The 16,335-nt window shown below is 44.2% G+C and overlaps 1 protein-coding gene across 2 annotated transcripts in view; it reads left to right on the forward strand.

Annotated features, from left to right (window-relative positions):
- The window catches only part of u2surp (U2 snRNP-associated SURP domain containing), a 112,257-nt gene that overhangs the window by 14,631 nt on the left and 81,291 nt on the right, over positions 1 to 16,335 (forward strand). For both annotated transcript variants that reach the window (XM_070883660.1, XM_070883662.1), the window contains exons 3-4: positions 8,012 to 8,107; positions 16,105 to 16,219. In XM_070883660.1, coding sequence (XP_070739761.1) covers positions 8,051 to 8,107; positions 16,105 to 16,219 — 172 coding nt within the window. In that variant the 5' untranslated portion in view covers positions 8,012 to 8,050. The remainder of the gene's footprint in view (positions 1 to 8,011; positions 8,108 to 16,104; positions 16,220 to 16,335) is intronic.

A 16,335-nucleotide genomic window follows, 5' to 3' on the forward strand; every position in this document is an offset into this window, starting at 1 on the left:
ATGATGGCTCTTTATTTGTAAAAGTGAAGTGTTTAATGTTTGTAAACCCCACTTTCTCACCCCCCCACCCCAATCTCATTCCCTACGCCTGATTTATAAGTGTAGGCAAGGTTTTTCTCAGTGTACAAAAATCTACACTTACTCTATTCTAAGTTAGTTTGGAGTAAGTTTTCACTGCCTAAACTTGCAAAACAGGTGTAAGTGGCTGGACACGCCCCCTTTTGGGGGAAAAAAATCTGTTCTAAAATGAAACTATTCTAACTGACTAGAGCTGGAGCAAACTAAATTGCCAAGAATTGCAATTTCTAAGATGCTCCATTCTAAACTAGTTGCTCCAAAAAATAGGAGCAACTCAGGCCGAAACTTGAGCCCATAATCTTTATAAGTTTCAATAAGATCACCTCTCATTCTTCTGAACTCCAATGAGTATCGGCTCAACCTATCTTCATAAGTCAACCTCCTCATCTCTGTAATTAACCTAGTGAACCTTCTCTGAACAGCCTCCATTATTTCTTGATTTATACTCCGTGCAACAGTGTAGCTACTGTTAGGGGGCCTATAGACTACGCCCACCAGTGACTTTTTTCCCTTTATTATTTCTTATCTCCACCCAAACTAATTCAAAATCTTGATCCTCTGAGCCAATATCGTTTCTCACTAACGCACTGATCTCATCCTTTATTAAGTGCTACCCCACCTCCTTTTTCTTTCTGACTGTCCTTCCGAATTGTCAAATACCCCTGAATATTTAGTTCCCAGTCTCTGTAATGGCAATCCGATCATACCCATTTGTATCTATTTGTGCCGTCAACTCATCTATTTTGTTACAAATGCTACGTGCATTTAGACAAAGAGCTTTCAAATTTGTTTTTTTACATTTTTCTGCTGTAAACGGTCCTTATTGATCTGTGTCTTCTGTATATCTCTCGTTCGCTGAAGGAATAGATACTGTTAAATTGGATCTTGCCACTTAGCGCTTTCTGTCTTTGCTGCTGGCAGCAGCCAGAGTGAGTTTCATACTTCAGGTTTCATTCAAAACCAAGAAATTTAGGGAGTCATGATTCATTGTGGAAGGGCAAGATTTGGTCCACTTTGCTTCAGAGTCAGTTCAGGCCTTAGCTTTCAATTTACACTGTGTAAGACTGTAATGTTTTTGCACCATTATAACTTGTAGTGTAGATGTCCCACACTGGGTGAGGTGGAGTTTGTTCAATGGGAATAAAGGGATTGGCCTGTGTGCTCACTTTCCTTTTCTGTCATGTCAGACTCTAAATCTGTCTGACCTGAATATTCCTGGGAGGTTATCTTTGTATCATAGTGGGGACAAAACCATCAAAACTAGGACACATGTAAGGCATGACATGCATACCTCCAGGTTGAGGGGCTAAAAAGAAAGACTTTTATTTATATAGCGCCCTCATGACTTTTTTAACTACTTGTCCTCTGGTCAGTTGGTGCTGTTTGGGCTGGCTGCTTTAAGGTCTGCCACTGTGCTGTGCTCTCGTGCTGCTTGGTGGTGGCAAGGGATATAGACAGGCTAAGGGAGTGGGCAAAAATTTGGCAGATGGAGTATAATGTGGGAAAATGTGAGGTTATCCACTTTGGCAGAAAAAATAGACGAGCAAATTATAATTTAAATGGAGAAAAATTGCAAAGTGCTGCAGTACAGAGGGACCTGGGGGCCCTTGTGCATGAAACACAAAAAGTTAGTATGCAGGTACAGCAAGTGATCAGGAAGGCAAATGGAATGTTGGCCTTTATTGCAAGGGGGATGGAGTATAAAAGCAGAGAAGTCCTGCTGCAACTGTACAGGGTATTGGTGAGGTCACACATGGAGTACTGCATAGAGTTTTGGTCTCCTTATTTAAGGGAGGATATATTTGCATTGGAGGCTGTTCAGAGAAGGTTCACTCGGTTGATTCCGGGGATGAGGGGGATTGACTTATGAAGGTAGGTTGGGCCTCTACTCATTGGAGTTCAGAAGAATGAGAGATGATTTTATCGAAACATAAGATAATGAGGGGGCTAGACAAGATGGATGCAGAGAGGATATTTCCACTCGTAGGGTAAACTAAAACTAGGGACATAGTCTCAGAATAAGACACCGCCCATTTAAAACTGAGATGAGAAATTTCTTCTGAGGGTTGTAAATCTGTGGAATTCTCTGCCCCAGAGAGCTCTGGAGGCTGGGTCATTGAATATATTTAAAGCAGAGATAGACAGAATTTTGAGCGATAAGGGAATAAAGGGTTATGGGGATTGGGCAGGGAAGTAGAGCTGAGTCCATGATCAGATCAGCTATGATCTTATTGAATGGCGGAGTAGGCTCGAGGGGTCAAATGGCCTACTCCTGCTCCTATTTCTTGTGTTCTTGTGTATGACATTCTTATCGAAACATAAGATAGAGAGGGCTCGACAAGTTGGAAGCAGAGAGAATATTTCCACTCATAGGAGAAACTAAAACTAGGGGGCATTGTCTCAGAATAAGGGGCTGCCCATTTAAAACTATGATATACTTATCTCCCTCATATACTTAACCAGTTTCTCCTTAAATGCATCTATTCTATTCGCCTTAGCCACTCCGTGGTAGAGTTCCACAATCTCACCTCTCTGTGGGAAAGAAGTTTTTTCTGAATTCTCTATTGGATTTCTTGGTGACTATCCTATATTGATGGCCTCTAGTTTTGCTCTTCCCCACAGGTGGAAACATTCTCTGTATCCACTCTATCAAGACCTTTATTAGGTCACCCCTTGGCCTTCTCATTTCAAGAGAAAAGAGACCCAACCTGTTCATCCTTTCCTGATGGTTATAACTTTGCAGTTCTGGTATCGTCTTTGTAAATCTGTTTTGCACCCTCTCCAGTGCCTCTATATCCGGCGACCAGAACTGTGCGCAGTGCACCCAAGTGTCGCCTAACCAAGGTTCGATACAAGTTTATATAACTTCTACTTTTCAATTCTAACCCTCTAGAAATAAACCCTTGTGCTTGGTTTGCTTTATTTATGGCTTTATTAACCTGTCGCTACTATCGTGATTTTTGTACTTGTGCTCCCAGATCCTCTACCCCATTTAGATTCTTATTTTCTAAGTAATATGTGACCTCATTTTTCTTGCCAAAAAGTAAAACCTCGTGCTTATCTGTGTTGAAATTCATTTACCAATTATATGCCCATTCTGCAAGTTTATTAATATCCTCCTGTAATTTGTTGCAGTCCTCCTCAGTATTAAATATCCCTCCTCTTCTCTCACCCCCCCCCCCCCCCCCAAAAAAAAAAATTGGTGTCACCCTTAGATTTAGAAATAGTGTTTTTGATTCCAAAGTCTAAATCGTTAATATAAAATGGTGAATAACAGTGGTTCCAGCACTGGTCCTTGTGGGACCCCACTACCCACCTTCTGCCACTATGAATAGCTACCCTTAACCCCACTACTCTGCTTTCTGTCTTGAAGCCAGCTAGCTATCTGTTCTGCTACTTGTCCCCTGACTCTGCATTCTCTGACCTTTCTCATTAGTCTATTGTGTGGCACCTTATCAAAAGCCTTTTGGAAATCTAGATAAATTACATGTACTGCATTACTCTTGTCTACTCTCTCTGTTATCTCTTCAAATAATTCAATGAAGTTGGTCTTTTCAAAATAAATTATTAAATATGTGTAATAGTGCCTCTGCTATCTCTTCTAGATTCATAGAAACATAGAAATTTACAGTGCAGAAGGAGGCCATTCCGGCCCATCGTGTCTGCGCCGGCTGACAGAGTCGCACGGCCCTCAGTCAGCAGCCCTGAAGGTTACATATAAACCTATGAACAATGATGGAAAGGCAAAGAGCACCCAGCCCAACCAGTCCGCCTCACACAACTGCGACTCCCCTTACATTCTACACTCCACCCCAACCGGAGCCATGTGATCTCCTGGGAGAGGCAAAAACCAGATTTAAAAACCCAGGCCATTCTGGGAAAATTCCTCTCTGACCCATCCAGGCGATCGAAACTAGTCCAGGAGATCACTTTGGCCGCATTCTATTCCCTGCATTATATCTGCGCCGTCCAACAAAAGGTCATCCAGTCTAATCCCAATTACCAGCTCTGGGTTTGTAACCCTGCAGGGTTTAATCATGAGTTTGATTAGTTTATTTAATATTTCTCCGCTTTTTATTTTAAATGCGTGGATATCATTTCTAATCTTAAAGACTTTCTCTTTTGAAATCCATTCTGACTATTCATTATTATATTTTTGGTTTCTAGATGTTTTTCTATTTCCTCCTTCAGTTGGGATTTATTGAGTCTGAATATGCTTTTGGAGGCTTCCCACGGGGAAATGTCTCTGATCTGAAAATTAAATATGTGCCTACCTTCTGCATTGTGATCCACAAAGACTCGCGCTCCTGGGCCTCTACACGTTGACGTACGTAAAGGCTTACGTATCCCAGGAGCACAGGCAGTTCGCAAGTGATTCTTGACAGATCGCAAGTTCTGGGCTTTCGCTCATGCGCTTCCGAAAACCCTGCCCCGTAAAATCCAGGCCATTATTTTTCCTACTACTGATGTTAAGCTGACAGATCTATAGTTCCCAAGACATGTTCTATCTCTCTTAAACATAGATATAACATTAGCTATCTGCCAGTCCTCTGGCAGTACACCCTTTTCTAACAAATTATTAAATACGTGTAATACAGTAATGCCTTTGCTATCTCTTCTCGATTCTTTTAAGATGCATGGCTGCAGTCTGTCCAGAGCAGTAGTTTTATCATGAATTTAATTAGTTTATTTAATATTTCTCCGCTTTTTATTATAAATGCAGGTGCATCATTTCTAATCTCATCTTCCGATGTCGTGTCCACTCTGATAAATGCTGAAGCAAAGTCATTATTTAATATTTCTGCTATTTTGCTATTGCTGCCTGTGATTTTATCCTGTCTATTGCTTAATGGCCCTATTCCTATCCCGACTCCTTTTTTATTTATGTGCCAGTAGAATATTTTACTACTTTGTTTTATGTTCTAATTTAATTTTATAGTTCCTCTTTGCCTTTCTAATTGTTTTTTAGACTTCTCTCCTAATCTCTCGTATTCTACCTTGTCCTACTCTCCCCTGCTGTCCATGTACTTAGTAGTGTATGCCTCTTTCCTTAGCCTCAATTTTTCCCTTGGCTTTATTTATCATTAGTGTTCAGTTTGTTCTTGTTTTCTTAACAGAATATATTTTTTCCAGACTCTGTTTTAAACGTTTCCCATTTCTGTTTTACATCATTGTTTGTCAATATTGTCCATTTTATTTTCCCAAGTTCTATTCTCAGCCCCATAAAATCAGCTTTTCTCTAATCTTATTACCCTGGTATTTATCCTTTTCAATTATCTTAAAGCGTATTATATTATGGTCACTATTGCCTAGATGTTCCCCTACTTTTACTTCTCTGGTTCATTCCCCATTATGAGATCCAGTAGCGATGTTGGGCTTCTTGCATGCTGGGTTAGAAATGAGTTGTGTACACATTGTAGGAATTCCATTCCCTTATCCCCATCACCTACTCCTTAACAATTTTGGGGTCGTCGAAATCCGCCATGTTGATTATGCTATGTTTTTTTTACTAATTTCCCTAAATGTTTGCATAATTCTGCCTCCACCTCCCTTCCAATATTGGGTGATCTGTAGACAATCCCTATTAGTGTGATTGATCCTTTATTATCTATCCATATGGATTCTATTTCTGTCTGACTAATGACTGCATCATTCTTTTTCTACATGCCATTCTACTGCCATATTACTTCTAATAACTACAGCTACTCCATCTCTCCTTTTCCCCCTCTATTGTTTCTAAATATGTTATATCCTGTAATGTTTAATTCCCAGTCCAGATTTTTCTGTAGCATGTCTCAGTAATCCCTGCGATATCTGATTCCTTGTAACATATTGCCTCCAGTTCTCCAGTTTTATTAGGGACATTGTGTGCATTGCTATACATACAGTTTAATTCATTTTAATAGCAGTTCCTCTCTTTATTTTTAACCATCTATTTACACTCTTCTTCTATAACTCTTATCCCCTGGCCATGTATAGTTTAGTCAGTCCTATGTTCTCCTTTCCTGTTTTGTTTATATTTGGGCTTGTTTCATTTCTTGTAACTTTCTCCCCCTCCCCCCACACCCAGTCTTGGAAGTTTAAGGCCTTTGCCATTGGATCGTTTACGTCCACCTGAGAGTGCTATTGTAGGATCTCACAGTGCCTTTTGACCTTCTCTGCAGCTCTGTCAAGGTTAGGTTTTGTAGAATAGTGGATGGAGAGGCCTTGCAAAAACCGTTCTCAGCCACGGGTTGTGTGGACCGGGGTGGGGTGAGAGAGTTTAAAGCTATTGAAGTTTATCCCCACATATGAATAGGCAGTCCTTGACTGCAGGAGCAATATATCCGCTGTTTTGAAATAGTTAACTTGTATCCTGGGTGAGAGTCGGACAAAGTCTCTGTTTTGGAAATGCTGGAGAGCGAAGGAGACTCGAGGTGCTCAGCGCCCTTGCATTGGAGGCTGTTCAGAGAAGGTTCACTCGGTTGATCCTGGAGATGAAGGGGTTGACTTATGAAGATAGGTTGAGTAGGTTGGGCCTATACTCATTGGAGTTCAGAAGAATGAGAGGTGATCTTATCGAAACATATAAGGTAATGAGGGGCTCGACAAGGTGGATGCAGAGAGGATATTTCCACTCATGGGGGAAACTAAAACTAGGGGACATAGTCTTAGTCTTAGAATAAGGGGCCGCCCATTTAAAACTGAGATGAGAAGAAATTTATTCTCAGAGTTATAAATCTATGGAATTCTCTTCCCCAGAGAGCTGTGGAGGCTGGGTCATTGAATATATTTAAGGCGGAGTTAGACACATTTTTGAGCGATTAGGGACTAAAGGGTTATAGGGAGCGGGCGGGGAAGTGGAGCTGAGTCCATGATCAGATCAACTATGATCTTATTGAATGGAGGAGCTGGCTCGATGGGCCAAATGGCCTACTCCTCATATGTTATGTTCCTAAATGTGAAATTTGAATCCCATTGCCTCAAATATTGCTAAAGACCATTCAATCAAGCATAACAAGGAGGGGTTTCAATGTTAGCTTTTCTCGGTTCAGGGAGTGTATCATGGCAGGAGTAGTATTTTAGTTCTTGTGTTGATGTAGTAAAGTTGTATGTGTGTCATAGGTGTTCACCTTCCCATACAGTTCAAGTTTTGATTTATAAACCTTTTAATGTGAAAGAAATATTGCTTGCCTCAAAAAATTAACACAAGCCTGCTATAATGCCCATTATATGTAGCAGTAGGGCCAGTGATCTTGGTGGTAGTTAGCTGATTTAAATATATTTGAATGTGCTAACTTTAACTTGCCCTGTGCACGTGCATAGAGTTGCATGCCCTCTTTGCAAATAACGTTCAATAAATCCTTGTGTGTAGTGGGTGCAGGCGATACTTTGTCAAATGTAAGAATATATTTTTAAACAAAGTGGTGGTGTTTTTGAACAAAACTATAGACCAGTAACATTTGTCAGCTGTTAATCCTATTGCCTGGCATTTCTATAACTTTGCTCTTGAGCCATGTTGCTCTACAAGCTGCTTTCTATAAAAACAATTTTGATCGAAGATAAATGGTGAATATAAAAGCTGCAAATGCACAGCAGGTCTGTCAGCATCTGCAAAATAAAAGACAGGAAAACCTACCTGGTGTAAACCTTTAGTCTGAACTGGATTCTGATGAAGGGTTTGTACCCAAAGGTTGACCTGTCTTTTTTTGCAGATGCTGATGCAGTTCCAGCATTTTGTGGTTTTATTTTGGTAGATGATTAGTTGTATGGAGCTTGTGATGTCTGTAGTTTCTGTGGATAGTGTTAATGTTATCTAGGTGTGTTCTGCTTACTTTAAATGTTAAAATTACTTGTGTGTTTAATCCTGTGTAATGTTCACATTCTGGAGGATGTCACTTTGGCCATTTAATGCCAGTTATCATTTGTAAAGATGATGTTTTCTCTCCTCCAGCGTGCTTCTGATCAACTAAAAAACCAACGGCACAGCAAAATGACTGCTACAAAGAGGACCCTCAGTAAGAAAGAACAGGAGGAAATTAAAAAGAAGGTATGGAAGTATACATGGAAGGCATATGGGAAAAAAGTCAGTAGAAACAAAAAAGAAACCAACTGCAATCTGAAATGCAAAGAGTGCTGAGAGTGTACCGCAGTTATGCAGGTACCTGAAAAGAGAAGAAAAGGTCTCCAAACTTGTGTCAACTAATCTTTTCCCATTTCGATTGCTCACAGACCTATTATTTTCAGCATTTCCTGGTTATGTGCTGGGGGAGAGGGGAAGGATGAAATAGGACTTGCAATATAAATAATTTAAAAGGTATACAGGTGCAGCGCCTAAAATCCAGAGTTCCAGACTCCGGGACGAATCGTGGCAGGGTCGTCTAGAATCCGCAAAATGTTCTGGAATCCGGACACCCTGCCAAACTGTTACCACCGCCAATCAGGCCCAGGGAAAAGTAAAAAAAATGAAATCCAACTACTGTACAGTGACACAAATTGCAAGAATAAAAACACCAATCCTACCTGTTCCAGGCCAGGTCTTCACAGTCACCGTACTGCTGCTCCTGGGTCCGTACCAACTCTGCACTGCACACAAGTCCCCGGCCAGAACCAACTCTGCACCGCACACAAGTCCCTGGCCAGAACCAACTCTGCACCGCACGTAAGCCCCTTCGGCCAGACTCCGGCTCTGCACAGCACACAAATCCCTGGCCAGAGTTTGATTCTGGCCGGGGACTGCAAAATGACATCTAAAAACCAGAAATATTGGAACTTGGGCCCGGGCATTTCCGGACTTGGGACATGCTTCTGGCATTCCGAAATCCGGAAATACCTGAACCTGGGCTTGGGTATTTCTGGACTTCGGACATCAGCAACACATTCGAAAGACCGGAAAAACACACAGTTCGTAACGTCCTCAGTCCCGAGGGTTTTGGATGTTAGGCGTTGTACCTGTACCATATTTTACCCATCACATTTGGGAGTTAATTTTCATCCTTGCCATATTTTTAGTGGTGTGCGTGAATTTTTGAAAAAACTTTTTATTGAGAGCAGAATTCCTTCAGTGTTGGTTGTAAAGTCAACATAATTACAAACATCTAATGAAAAAATACTACATTTTTCAATTTTATTTTTTTCACCTAATCATCTTCCCTCGTGAAGAAGCTGACTTGTTTAAGGTACGCTTCCAGAGTACTTTACCCAAATAACCGTTCTTAATTTTTGCCTTAGACAGTGAGTGTTGGCTGGCTTTTTGAAAATTTGTTACTGGGATGTGGGCATCACTGGCAAGGGCCAGCATTTTTATTGCCCATCCCAAGTTGCCCTCGAAGGTGGTGGTGAGCCGCCTTCTGCCCTTCCCTCAGCCCTATTGACATATCTTTAAAAACAACACCAAAAATACACCCCCCTTCCCGGCTACGGACACTGATGCAACCATTGGCAGTCTCAATATACCACCACCTCCCCGCCGGGCGCCCCTGCACTGCACCATCTTCATACCTTCACAATAAAACCTCTCTCCGCAGTCCGTGTGGTGAAGGTGCTGCCACAGTGCTGTTAGGGACGATTTTGACCCAGCGACTATGAAGGAACGGCGATATATTTCCAATTCAGGATGGTGTCTAACTTGAAGGTGATGATGTTCCCCTGCGCCTGCTGCCCGTGTTCTTTTGGGTGGTCAAGGTCGTGGGTTTGGGAGGAGCTGTCGAAGTGATAGGGGTCGTGGGTTTGGGAGGTTCTACAGTGCATCTTGTAGATAGAAACATAGAAAATAGGTGCAGGAGTAGGCCATTCGGTCCTTCGAGCCTGCACTATCATTCAATAAGATCATGGCTGATCATTCCTTCAGTACCCGTTTCCTGCTTTCTCTCCATACCCCTTGATCCCTTTAGCCATAAGGGCCATATCTAACTCCCTCTTGAATATATCCAACGAACAGGCATCAACAACTCTCTGCAGCAGGGAATTCCACAGGTTAACAACTCTGAGTGAAGAAGTTTCTCCCCATCTCAGTCCTAAATGGCCTGCCCTTTATCATAAGACTGTGTCCCCTGGTTCTGGACTTCCCCCAACATCGGGGACATTCTTCCCGTATCTAACCTGTCCAGCCCTGTCAGAATCTTTTATGTTGCTATGAGATCCCCTCTCATCCTTCTAAACTCCAGTTGATCCATTCTCTCCTCCATATGTCAGTCCAGCCATCCCGGCATCAGTCTGGTGAACCTTCGCTGCACTCCCTCAATAGCAAGAATGTCCTTCCTCAGATTAGGAGACCAAAACTGAACATAATATTCCAGGTGAGGCCTCACCAAGGCCCAGGACAACTGCAGTAAGACTTCCCTGCTCCTATACTCAAATCCCCTACCTATGAAGGCCAACATACCATTTACCGCTTGCTATATCTGCATGCCAGCTTTCAGTGACTGATGAACCATGACACCCAGATCTCGCTGTACCTCTCCTTTTCCTAATCTGCTGCCATTCAGATAATATTCTGCCTTCGTATTTTTACTCCCAAAGTGGATAACCTCACATTTATCCACATTGTACTGCATCTGCCATGCATTTGCCCACTCGCCTAACATGTCCAAGTCACCCTGCAGCCTCTTAGAGTCCTCCTCACAGCTCACATCGCCACCCAGTTTAGTGTCATCTGCAAATTTGGAGATATTACACTCTATTCCATCCTCTAGATCATTAATATATATTGTAAAGAGCTGGGGTCCCAGCACTGAGCCGTGCGGCACTCCACTAGTCACTGCCTGCCATTCTGAAAAGGTCCTGTTTATCCCGACTCTCTGCTTCCTGTCTGCCAACCAGTTCTCTATCCACGTCAGTACATTACCCCCAATACTATGTGCTTTGATTTTGCTCACCAATCTCTTGTGTGGGACCTTGTCAAAAGCCATTTGAAAGTCCAAATACATCACATCCACTGGTTCTCCCTTGTCCACTCTACTAGTTACATCCTCAAAAATTCCAGAAGATTCGTCAAGCATGATTTCCCTTTCATAAATCCATGCTGACTTGGAGCCAGCCACGGTATACACTGCAGCCACTTTGCGCCGGTGGTGGAGCGAGTGAATGTTTAAGGTGGTGGATGAGGTGCCGATCAAGTGGGCTGCTTTATCCTAGATGGTGTCGAGCTTCTTGTGTTGTTGGAGCTGCACTCATCCAGGCAAGTGGAGAGTATTCCATTGCACTCCAGACTTGTGCTTTGTTGACGGTGGAAAAGCTTTGGGGAGTCAGGAGGTGAGACACTCGCCACGGAATACCCAGCCTCTGACCTGTTCTTGTTGCCACAGTATGTTACTTGCCACTTATCAGCCCAAGCCTGAATGTTGGCCAGGTCTTGCTGCATGTGGGCAACATGAGCTGATTCATTATCTGAGAGGTTGCGAATGGAACTGAACACTACAATCATCAGCGAACATCCCCACTTCTGACCTTATGATGGAGGAAAGGTTATTGATGAAGCAGCTGAAGATGGTTGGGCGTAGGACACTGCCCCAAGGGCTCCTGGGGCTGGGATGATTGACCTCCAACAACCACAACCATCTTCCTTTGTGTTAGGTATGACTCCAGCCAGTGGAGAGTTTTCCTTCTGATTCCCATTGACTTCAATTTTACTCTGGCTCCTTGATTTCACACTCAGTCAAATGCTGCCTTGAGGTCAAGGGCAGTCACTCATCTCACCTCTGGAAATTCTGCTCTTTTGTCCATGTTTGGACCAAGGCTGTAATGAGGTCTGGAGCCAAGTGGTCCTGACGGAACCCAAACTTGAGCATCAGTGAGCAGGTTATTGGTGAGTAAGTGGCGCTTGATAGCACTATTGGCGACACCTTCCATCACTTTGCTGATGATTGAGAGTAGATTGATGGGTTGGTAATTGGCCGGATTGAATTTGTCGTGCTTTTTGTGTCCAATTTTCCACATTGTTTGGTCTATGCCAGTGTTGTAGCTGTACTAGAATAGCTTAGCTAGAGGCGCGGCTAGTTCTGGAGCACAAGAATTCAGCATGTTGCTGGGCCCATAGCCTTTGCTGTATCCAGTGTGCTCAGCTTTTTCTTAATATCATGCGGAGTGAATCGAATTGGTTGAAGACTGGCTGCTGTGATGGTGGGGACCTCAGGAGGAGGACGCGATGGATTATCCACTCGACACTTCTGGCTGAAGATGGTTGCAAACACTTCAGCCTTGTCTTTTGCACTCGTGTGTTGGGCTCCGCCATCATTGAGAACGGGCATGTTCATGGAATCTACTCCTCCCGTTAGTTGTTTAATGATCCACCACCATTCACAGCTGGATGTGGCAGGATTGCAGCGCTTTGATCTGATCCGTTGATTGTGGAATCGCTTAGCTCTGTCTATAGCATGCTGCTTCTGCTGATCAGCATGCATGTCGTCCTGATTTGCAGCTTCCCCAGGTTGGCACCTCATGTTTTGGTATAGTGGTGCTGCTCCTGGCATGTTCTTCCACACTCTTCATTGAACCGGGTTTGGTTGCCTAGCTTGATAATGGTAGAGTGAGGGATGTGCCGGTCAATGAGGTTACAGATTGTAGTACAATTCTGCTGCTGCTGATGGCTCACAGTGCCTCATGGATGTCCAGTTTTGAGCAGTTAGATCTATTTTGAATCTATTCCAGTTAACACGTTGGTAGTGGGGCTTATTCTCCACAATGACTGTGCGGTGGTCACTGCTACCAATACTGTCATGGACAGATGCATCTGTGACAGGTAGATTGTTGAGGACGAGGTCAAATAGGTTTTTCCCTCATGTTGCTTCTCTCACCACCTTCTGCAATCCTAGTCTGGCAGCTATGTCCTTGAGAGTACTTTCTGTGCCCTTGCTAGCATCCGTGCTTCTTTCAAGTGGTGTTCTACATGGAGGAGTATTGATTTATCAGCTGAGGGAGGGTGGTTGGTAGTAATCAGCAGGAGGTTTCCTTGCCCATGTTTGACCCGATGCCATCAGACTTAATGTGGGGCTGGAGGAGATTACAGAGATAAGGTGGGGCAAGGCCATGGAGAGATTTGAAAACAAGGATGAGAATTTTGAAAGCGAGGCATTGCTTAACTGGGAGCACAGGCAGCCGAGTTTTGGATGACCTCCAGTTTACATAGAATAGAACGTGGGAGGCTAGCCAGGAATGTGTTGGAATAGTAAGTCTAGAGGTAACAAAGACATGGATGAGGGTTCCAGTAGCGGATGAGCTGAGGCAAGTGCAGAGACGGGCGATATTATGGAGGTGGAAATAGGCGGTCTTAGTTATGCTGCGGATATGTAGTCGAAAGCTAATTTCAGGGGAAAATCTGACACCAAGGTTGAGAACAGCGTGGTTTAGCTGAGGCTGATGCTAGGGAGAGGGATGGAGTCAGTGGCTAGTGAACAGAGTTTGTGGCGGGGACCGAAAACAATGGATTTGTTCTTCCCAATATTTAATTAGAGAAAATTTCTGCTTGTCCAGAACTGGATGTCTGACAAGCAGCTGACAATTTAGAGACCGAGGAGGGGTTGAGAAACGCAGTGAGGTAAAGCTGGGTGTCATCAGCGTACATGTGGAAACTGATGCTGTATTTTTGGACGATGTCGTCAAGGCGAAGCATGTAGATGAGAAATAGGAGGGGGCCAAGGATAGATCCTTGAGGGTCACCAGAGGTGCCGACGCGGGAGTGGGAAGAGAAGCCATTGCAGGTGATTCTCTGGCTACGATTAGATAGATAAGAATGGAACCAGGTTAAGTGCAGCCCCACCCAGCTAGATAGGCGTTGAAGGACAGAGTAGTCAACCGTGTCAAAGGCTATAGACAAGTCAAGAAGGAGGAGGGATAGTTTACTTTTGTCACAGTCACAAAGGATGTCGTGACTTTGATGAGAATCATTTCGGTACAGTGGCAGGGGCGGAAACCGGATTGGAGCGATTCAAACACAGTTGCGGGAAAGATGACCAACACGTTCAAGGACTTTGGAGAAGAAAGGGAGGTTGGAGATGGTTGGTAGTTTGCAAGGATGGAGAGGTCAAGCGTTGGAATTTTGAGGAGAGGGGTGATGACGGCAGATTGGAGGAGAGAGAACTGTTAACAATGTCAGCTAACATGAGAGCCAGAAAAGAAAGTTGGCTGGTCAGTAGTTTAGTGGGAATAGGGTCGAGGGAGCATGAAGTGGGTCTCATGGACAGGATGAGCTTGGGGAGATCGGAGGGAAACTGGAGAAAGATGCGAGGGCAGGGGATCCTTAGCGGAGCTCTGGCCCAATGGGCTTGGGAAAGGAAGGGAAGTGGCAGAGGCAGCTGAATAGGTGATCTCGCACGTTATCGAAGGTGAGGGTGGAGGAGACAGAGAATGAGGGGTTTAAGGAGACGGTTAGCAGTGGAGAATAGAATCCGGGGTTTAATCTTTACTTTCCAGAAAGATTGTGGAATAGTGAGCAGTTTTGGCAGATGAGAGCAGGTCCCGATAATGCTGTATGTGGTCTAGCCAAATCTAACGGTGAATGGCTAAACCAGTTGTCTACCACATCCGTTCAGGTTTGCGTCTCTTGGACTTAAGGGAGTGAAGATGAGGGCCATACCAGGGGGAATGACCAGGGCGAGAGAGAGCAATTGTTTTAGTAGGGACTAGGCCATCAAAGGTGGTGGTGGTGGGGGTGTGATTGAGCAAATCGGTAGCTGCAGAAATGTTGTGACTGGAGGGCCAAAGGCTGGATAGTTAGAATTTCGGAAGTGCAGTTGGGAGAGAGTTTATTACCGGGGTGGACGCAGGAGGAAGTAAGGTTGGGGGGGGAAAGCAGGATGTGTGTGGTGAGCGACACGAGGAAGTGGTCAGAGATGGCATTATCTGCGATTGACACGATGGAAGTAACGAGGCCACGAGAGATGGGAAGCACATTGGTGAACTAGATGGGATTTGATGACGATCTACTACTTTCATGGTCACCATTACTGATGCTAGCTTTTAAAATTTCAGATTTATTTAATTAACTGAATTTAAATTCCAATTTAAATGCCATTGTGGAATTTGAACTCCTGACTCCAGATTATTAGACCACACCTCTGGGTTACTAGTCCAGTGACATAACCACTATGCTACCATCCCCAGCTATTCCATCTTTAGAAGGGAAAAGAGGAGGCCATTGCAGCTGAGCTCAATCCTCTCCTGCCCAGGCTGGATTTTCATGGGGAAGCGTGGAAGGCTCCGAGGCGGTCGGGAAGCTGGGTTTCCCGCAGACCCTGCTGACTTTAACTGCAGGGCCTGATTTGCATGCGAGGCCTCTGTTTCCCATCTGCAGCCAGCCAGACTGAGAGGCTAGCCGGCAGGCCTGTGCCACTGGACCACGGGGGGGGGGGGGGAATCGTGGAGGGGGTCGGGGTCAGCTGGAGGAGCATGGGATGGGGGCTGTGAGCAACATTGGTTGGGGGGTGGGAGGTTGCTACGGATGGTGAGACGATAGGCTGCAGGATGCCCCGAGGAGCAAGGGCAGAAGTCTGCAAAATATCGGGGACTGGCAGGAGCGTGGGGGGAGGCCTTGTGGAGGGTTCGGAGATGTGGGCGGTGATTGAGGTCTCGTTGGCAGGGAAGGGTGGGAGGGTTGATTCGAGGCCTCGTGGGGCGTTTCTACAATCGCGGGGGATGGACTAGACAGAACCGTGGATCCAGGAGGTGGGTATGAAGGCATTTATCTCCTGGGCCCAGCAGACCCTGCCTTGTTGTAACTGCTTGGTTTTCAGTCCTATTATAATATTTAAATTGACGTCTCGCCACCTGACAACCTCCTAGAGCCCAAACCTACAGTTTAGGGGTTCTCCCCGTCCATCAGATTTTGCATTAATTTGGTGTGTGTTTGTATGTATATAGGGACCGAGTGTATGTTTGTATGCATACATGCGTGTGTATAAAGAATTCTATAATTCACCACTACATGCTAATACTCAAACCAACGGGGGCAATTAGTGTATGCCTCTTATCAACTAAATGATCTTAAATGAAACCGTCTATAGTAAATCTGGTTACAAATGCAAGAGACTAATGTTAAGCACTTTCTTTCAGGAAGATGAGAAGGCAGCTGCTGAGATATATGAGGAATTTTTGGCCTCCTTTGAGGGAGCTGACTCCAGTAAAGTAAAAGCTTTTGTTCGAGGGGGCATTGTAAACGCAACAAAAGGTGAGTGTGAGAAATATATGCTGTATTTGCACATAATAGTTTTAACCCAGAATGTCTCTTAGGCAGTCCCTCGGAGTCAAGGATGACATGCTTCTACACTAAAAATGAGTCCTCGG

This window comes from Pristiophorus japonicus, chromosome 6 (assembly GCF_044704955.1).
Source record: "Pristiophorus japonicus isolate sPriJap1 chromosome 6, sPriJap1.hap1, whole genome shotgun sequence".
In the NCBI taxonomy this organism is placed as follows: domain Eukaryota; kingdom Metazoa; phylum Chordata; class Chondrichthyes; family Pristiophoridae; genus Pristiophorus; species Pristiophorus japonicus.